Source organism: Camellia sinensis, chromosome 1 (genome assembly GCF_055761805.1).
Source record: "Camellia sinensis isolate YWXY chromosome 1, ASM5576180v1, whole genome shotgun sequence".
Classification (NCBI taxonomy): Eukaryota; Viridiplantae; Streptophyta; class Magnoliopsida; order Ericales; family Theaceae; genus Camellia; species Camellia sinensis.
This window is the reverse complement of record NC_138961.1, coordinates 142,940,164-142,947,880: the sequence shown is the minus strand read 5'-3', so window position 1 is coordinate 142,947,880 and position 7,717 is coordinate 142,940,164. Positions and strand designations below refer to the sequence as shown.

The following is a 7,717-nucleotide window of genomic DNA, read 5'->3' as shown; positions in this document are numbered from 1 at the left end:
ATGAAATATAATATCTGTTGTCCTTTTTTTTTTTGCTCTGCCATAGATGAAAAGTTTGTAGATCATGTTCCTAATTTCTGTAGCTAGTAACCTCAACGATGGGTTAGGTACTATCATATTGAAATTTGTTTTGAAAAATTGTTAGTATTTTATCTATGGTATGATGGTATCTGTTTTTGGGCAAAGAATTGTTGAAACTAATGTGAGCTAATAATGTGATAGAAATGCTCCTATGCTGGCTTTTAGAAATAACAGATGATGCCTGCAGATTTTAACCATCATAATTTACCAAAGATTTGTCACTACTTTGGGAACATGCTTAGGAACTGCATTTACCGATAGGGGGATTAATTTTCCTGCTAATTATACTCAAGCCAATAGTTGTAAGTTGTAGCCATTTAGAGGGAAGGGGAGGTGAATCAGAAGTTCAATTCCTCTTCTGTTTTTGGGATGGACTCTAATTCATTTAAACTGCATAGTCTCATATTGAAGAGCCTTACATCTTAGTGCCAATAACATGTATTAAGTGCTGTTTGGTAATGCCTTGGTCATATGTTAGCAAACATATGATTTCCATTTGATTTCCTATAATGGCACTGCATGCAATCTTCTGTCCTAATTTTCAATCTTTTCCATTTTGGTTATCTCCATCACACTTCTTTTAACACAGCTATGACTAGGAAACATGAATCCATAATAATATAGTTAAAAAATGTTATGAAAACAAAGGTAAAGTAAAAGTTTAAAAATAAAATAAAATAAAATAAAACTCACTGAGAAGAAAGAAATAGAGACATCATCACATATGATGGATCATAAATGAGAATGACGAGAATGATCGGAGGTTGCATGGCTGCATGGCCAGCCTAGAAAAGGGAGGGGAAGATGAACGTTAGAGGTAAGCAATTGATGCCATCAAAAAACATACTCTCTCTCTAACGGCCTTCTTCTTCTTCCTCAAGTGATCTGATTTGGTCGTCGGAGGGTCTATCCGGCACACCAGCGCCGGGCAGCTCACCGTTCTCTATGTTGCCAGGTTAAACGCTGTCACGTGAAGCTTGAACTCCAAGGAGTACGAAAAGTAGAGGATATTTCGCCCCCATACAATTGGCGCCGTCTGTGGGAATCTCTTTGATACTCAAACCTTGTTTTTCAAGCTTCTTCAACCATCTCCATGGCCAACAACAACGAAACTCCACTGTCCGTCGTCGATGGCGTCACACCAGAGTCTGTCCGATGGAGAGAAGGCCCCCCGAATGTTCCAGCCATGGCGAGCCTAGAAACTTCTTCGCGAGGCGCGCGAGACAAACGCGGAAGGAGTACTGATCGCTTGAAGAGTCTAGAGGGCCGACGGCGATGGGGGGAGTCCCGTGCACAGCACCTGGAGCACAAACTCAAAGACCAAGACGCCCTCATTCGCAGGATGACGGCGAAGATGGAGATGCTGAAACGTCAGATTAAGAGGAAGGGTGTTACTGGAGAGGGCAACCTCAGTGAGCGCACCCCGTCCCCCCGTTCTAGCAGTCGCCGCCAGGAGAGGACCCACTCTCTCTCCATCACCAGGAACTATGGGGTTGGAGATTCCGACCGAAGGAAGGGCAGATCCCTCACTCGAGACAGCACATACCGTCCCTCACGCCATTCTCCGACGTCACGATACTCTTTCTCCACCCGTTCCAGAGACCTGAGGGATGTATTGGAAGAGAGGGCGCGCCGTCGAGAGGCTCAGAGAGTGCCGGCGTGGCAGAGGTTGAGCGCCCCAGTTCACTGTAGCGAAGAAGTGGCGATGCCAGTGCCCAGAGTGATGGCCCATGCGTCAGTGGACAAAGAGCTGGCGAGACTTACAGCCACGCCGTTGTCTCCGGAGATCGAGAGTTCACTACTCCCTGCCGGATTCCACCAGCCTAAGTTCACCTCGTATGACGACAAGATGGATCCGTACATGCACGTGAGTCATTACCGGCAAGTAATGGCTGGCCACCGGCGCAATGACGCCTTGATGTGCCTCATATTCCCAACATGCTTGGGAGAACTGGGCCTGAAGTGGTTCAAAAGGCTTCCAGAAGGGAGTACAGAGGGGTGACAACAACTAGCGGAAGCCTTCGTCACCAAATTCAAAACCAACACTCGAACGCCGAAGGAGGTCGATCATCTTCTGGGCGTCAAGATGGTGTCAGGGGGATCATTGAAGGCATACAACGCGAAGTATTGGGAAACTTACAACGAAATCCTCGACTGCCCTACCAATCTGGCGATCGCTCAATACAAGAGGGGTCTCCCAGTCGGGCATAGGCTACGGGATTCGCTCCAATGCACCAACTCATAACCATGGAGTCCTTGATGCAGCGGATCAATAACACATTCGTGTGGAGGATGATGCTGCCTCTGCGACCGAGAAGGTTAATCCGGTCGCAGCGGACAGAAGGGTAGCAGGGAAAGTTCACTCGGTCGGGCAGGAGGATAACCGCCCAAGCGACCGGCCAAGAGATCAACGACGTGGCCCAAACCGCGATGGCAGAAACAAGGGTCGCAGAAACGACCGAGCTGACGCTCCCCGTGATGCAGCGGAGGATGCTAAGAGAAAATTGCAGGCGCGGACTGGAATCACCACGGTCTTCAAAATCCCTATCTACCGCATCTTTAGTGAGATCAGAGGCGAGCCTTTTGTCCGCTGGCCGGCTAAGTTGGGGAATGCACAGAGAGGCTTCAAGTCAAGGTATCACTGCACCTTCCATGAGGAACGGGGACACTGCATGGAGGACTGCTTGCCGCTCAAACAACATTTGGAAGAGCTAGTGGTCGCAGGACATCTTGACCAATACATAGATGGGGGTATGAAAGCCGCGCCATTGGGGCAAACCGAGCCAAACGGCCTGGCAGCCCTAGAGGCAGCACCCCAAGGCGTAATCAACGCCATCCATGGCATCGTTGAACTAGCAAGGGTCTGCGAGCTCATAGGGATGATTAAGAAAGCCGAGCACATGAGGGAAGTGCTCTCCGTTCGGCCCGCTGTGAAGAAAGGGAAGACCGAGGAGAAGGACATTCTTACCTTTTCGAGCAGGGACTTGGAGCGGATCCAGATGCCCCACAATGACGCCCTAGTGGTAACTCTTCGCGTCAAAGACTTTGACATCAAGAGGATCTTGATCGACCAGGGGAGTTCGGTAGAAATTATGTACTATGACGCGTTCAAACAAATGAAGTTGGAGGACAAAGACTTGGCCCCTGCGACGTCCCCTTTGGTTGGCTTCAATTCTCAGCGAGAATGGCCGGTAGGGAAGATCATACTGCCGGTCAAAGCGAGTTCAGTCACAAAGCAAGTAGAGTTCTGGGTGCTCAAAGTCCCATCCACCTACAACTTAATTTTAGGTAGGGCCTGGTTGCACACCATGCAAGCAGTAGCGTCGACTTACCATCAGGTCTTGCGCTTCCCAGCGCCAAACGGACAAATAGAGGAAGTTTGGGGAGACCAGGTGATGGCGAAACAATGCTTCGTTGTGGTAAATGGCAGCCGAGCAGCTAAAGGATTTGTCCAAATGATTGAGGGACCCGAGGGAAAGGAGGTCCTTGAAGACGTAGGAAGAAAGGTCGAGGAAAAATCGGTCGAGGATTTGGTGGAAGTGCGCATCGACGAGAATGACCCAACTAAGTTCTTCCTCTTGGGATCATCTTTGTCTAGCGCCGAGCGGATGGATTATGACAACTTCTTGGTTTCTAACGTGGAGGCTTTTGCATGGATGCCTTACGATATGCCTGGCGTCGACCCTAACTTCATTTGCCATCAGTTGAATGTCTTCCCAAATGCGCGGCCGGTCATTCAGAGGACTCGCCGCTCGGCTCTGCACCATGCCGAGGTAGTGGCAGAAGAGGTCAAAAATCTGTTGGAAGCAGGAGCGATAGAAGAAGTGCAATACCCTCGTTGAATATCCAACACGGTGGTAGTCCCGAAAAAGAATGGCAAGTGGCGAGTCTGCGTTGACTACAAGACAGTTAATCGCGCATGCCCAAAGGATAGCTTCCCCCACCCTCGAATTGACCAGCTGGTGGACTGGACCGCTGGCCATCAGAGGTTTAGCTTCCTGGATGCATATCGTGGCTACCACCAGATAGCCATGTATGAACCGGACCGAGAGATCACGTCGTTCACTACTCCTAGAGGCCTGTATTGTTATAAAGTCATGCCGTTCGGACTGAAGAACGCCGGGGTAACTTTTCAGAGGATGGTGACAAAGATGTTCGCTCTTCTTTTGGGCCGAACAATGGAGGCCTACATCGACGATATGGTGGTAAAGAGTAAGGAGAAGTCTCAACACCTCATCGACCTAGCAGAAATGTTTGCCATACTTAAGCGCCACAAACTTCGTTTGAATGCCTCCAAATGGGCCTTCGGAGTCGGCACCGGGAAGTTTCTGGGGTTTTTGGTCACAAACCGAGGGATTGAAGCCGACCCATCACAGATCAAGGCTATACAAGAGCTGGAGTGCCCAAACTCCACGAAGGACGTGCAACATCTTGCCGGGATGGCAGCCGCGCTGAACAGATTTATCAGCCGGTCTTCAGATCGTTGCAGGCCCTTCTTTAAAACTTTGAAGGCCAAGTTCTTTTGGGATGACGAATGTGACCATGCACTGACAGACTTAAAAATATACCTTTCCTCAGCCCTATCTTAGTCACACCTTGGCCGGGCGAAGAGTTGTATCTCTACTTGGCAGTCTCTCAACATACTGTGAGCGCCGTCCTAGTCTGTGCTGAAGGCATCTAGCACTTGCCCATCTTCTATGTAAGCAAGACTTTGCTCCTGGCCGAGACGAGGTATCTTCCGCTGGAAAAATTAGCGCTGGCCCTGATGATGACATCAAGAAAGCTGGCGCACTATTTTCATGCCCATACAATAGTTGTGTTAACCGAGTTCCCACTTAAGTTGCTTTTTGAAAAGGCAGACTTCACCAGAAGAATTTTGAAATGGGCCATGGAATTGGGGCAGTAGATATCAAGTTCCGCCCGCGCACCGCAATCAAGGCTCAAGCTCTTGCAGACTTTGTGGCAGAATTCGCCTCTGGAACGCATCCAATTTACCCGGTTGATTTGGCTGGTGCGGATTTAGCGCAACCCATGGTTCTGGCAATAGAGACGAGTGTTGGCTCAAAAGTGGGAGAAGGTCGAAGAGCGACCGAACTAGAGGAGCTGGGTGACTTCTTGGAAGACGTGCTCAATCAAGACAAGGAAAGAGACCAGAATGAACCGATCAGAGACTTGGAATTGAGAAGCTCCCAGAACCCTCCTGATTGCTGGAAACTGTTTATTGGCGAGATGTGGAAGCTCTTCGTTGATAGGGCATCCAACAGGCATGGGGTCGGGCTGGGTATCGTACTGACTTCACCAGATGGGCTGATTATCGAGCAGGCAATTACGGTCGGCTTCCCAGCATCCAACAACGAAGCGGAGTATGAAGCCCTCCTTGCCGGACTAAGAAGCGCATTTAGAATGAAGGTGTCAGCCCTGATGGTATTCAGCGATTCCAAGCTGGTGGTCAATCAGGTCTCAGGGGAATATGAGGCAAAGGATTAAAGAATGGCCAAGTATCAGGCGCTGGTACGCGCAGAGATCACGAAGTTCGCCGCAATAAGGATGGAACAAATCAACCGCGAGGAAAACAACGCGGCTGATGAATTGGCCGGACTTGCTTCTACTCAGACAGTTTTTCCTAACCCCTTGATGATAGAATTTTTACCTCGGCCAAGCATTGAGGAACCGGAAGTGACCGAGGTACTCTGCACCGACTTGGGTCCTTCCTGGATGGACCCCATCATTGTTTTCCTAAAAGATAGAGTTCTACCGCAAGAAAAGAAGGCGGCCAACAAGATCTGGGCCAAGTCAGAGCGGTTTTGGCTCTCCCCGTCCGGAGCCTTGTATAAGAAGTCTTTTACCGGGCCGTATCTGAAGTGTGTCCACCCAACCAAGGTAGAAGCTTTTCTGTATGAGATCCATGAAGGCATCTGCGGCAGCCATACTGGGGGCAGATCTTTGGCTTACCGAGCAATTTCCTAAGGTTATTGGTGGCCATGCATACAGGCAGACGCGCAGAAATATGTTCGCAGATGTGAAAAGTGCCAGAAATTTGCTCACCAGATCCACCAGCCAGCGAGAGAATTGCTCCCCCTTACAAGTCCTTGGCCGTTCGCACTCTGGGGATTGGATATAGTGGGGCCACTCCCAGCAGCCCCGGGCAATCGCAAATTCTTCATCGCCGCCACTGACTACTTCACAAAGTGGGTTGAGGCTGAACCACTGGCGACCATAAAGGAAAAGGATGTGAAGAAGTTTGTCTGGCAAAATATTATCACTCGCTTCGGTATACCCAAGGCCCTCATCTCGGATAATGGCACTCAATTCAATGGAAAACTCTTTCACAGATTTTGCGAAGAGCTGAAGATCGAATTCTACAATTCAATGCCGGCCTATCCTCAATCAAATGGTCAAGCAGAGTCCTCAAACAAGACCATCCTGGATGGGCTGAAGAAGCGGCTTGAGAAAGCTAAGGGGAAGTGGGCTGAAGAACTCCCTAATGTGCTCTGGGCATACCGCACTACGCCAAGGCGGTCGACCGGGGAGACACCATTCGCCTTGGCTTACGGCATGGAAGCCGTTATCCCGCTGGAAATCGGTATGCCAACCATCCGGTCTAAGAGCTTCCAGCCAGATTTGAACGAGGAAGCAGTGGCATTGGAGCTTGACCTAGCCGAGGAAAGAAGGGAACGGGCTCTGATCCACATAGCGGCCTATCAGCAAGAACTCTCCAAGAAATACAACAAGGCCGTGCACCCCAGGCTGTTCAAAATTGGGGACTGGGTCTTAAGAAAGGTGATGGGCAATACGGTGGCCCCTGGCGAAGGACAGCTCGACGCAAATTGGGAGGGGCCATACAAGGTGACTGGCCTAGTAGGCAAAGGGGCATACCACCTAGAGGACTTAGACGGTAAAGCTATCCCCAGACCATGGAATGCAGCCAACCTTAAGATTTTCTACTTTTAAAATGTAATTGCTTTTGTTGCTTAGCTTTCTAGACCTTAAGCCTTTTGGCACTTGATATAAGAGATAGCACTGCTTTTTGTAATAAAAAATAGCCCTATCGCTCTTTTAAATTATATCTTTTTGTACGAATGACATGGCAAAGCTACCGGACCACTATGGATGCCAGGGGCAGGGAGACCAACCTGCGCCGGAAGAACTGATTTCCACTCGCCGGTATAGAAATAGACCGCACAAACAGTTGGTGTATTGTCCAGTGAAATAATTGATGTATTGTCCAATTTGCATAATGCCCGAGCTGATTTTTGCTCACCCAATGGGGATGTTGGCGTCATGACCAACTTAAATGAAATATTGGTGTTCTGACCAATTCACAGGCCGAGCTGATTTTACCTGGCCTAAGCGAAATATTGGTGTTTTATCCAGCCAAAAAGAGCCAAGCTGACTTTGCTCGGACAAATGAAATGTTGACGTTTTTCTCAGCCACTTGGACATATTGGTGTTCTGCCAATCTCCGAAGGCCAAGATGATTTTCGCTCGGAGAAAGGGCCATGGTACCTGGAGTTTTATCAAAATGAAAAGGGCCGCGCAACTCGAGCAAGCCGAGCAGTATTTTGCTCGGCCAAAGTGAAATTTTGGCAATATGTCCAACCTACTGTTGGGCTGAGCTGAATTTTCCTCGATCACT

At 49.2% G+C, this 7,717-nt stretch overlaps 1 protein-coding gene across 1 annotated transcript; it reads left to right on the top strand.

Moving 5' to 3' along the window:
* The first annotated feature begins 5,112 nt into the window (after window positions 1-5,112).
* Window positions 5,113-5,568, top strand: LOC145820160 (uncharacterized). The gene has a single exon (XM_082914977.1). The coding sequence runs from the start codon at window positions 5,113-5,115 to the stop codon at window positions 5,566-5,568; it is 456 nt and encodes a 151-aa protein (XP_082771103.1).
* The last annotated feature ends 2,149 nt before the right edge of the window (window positions 5,569-7,717 follow it).

Excerpts from the sequence above, each read along its gene's own strand:
- LOC145820160 (XM_082914977.1), top strand. The coding sequence starts at position 5,113 with ATGGTTCTGGCAATAGAGACGAGTGTTGGCTCAAAAGTGGGAGAAGGT.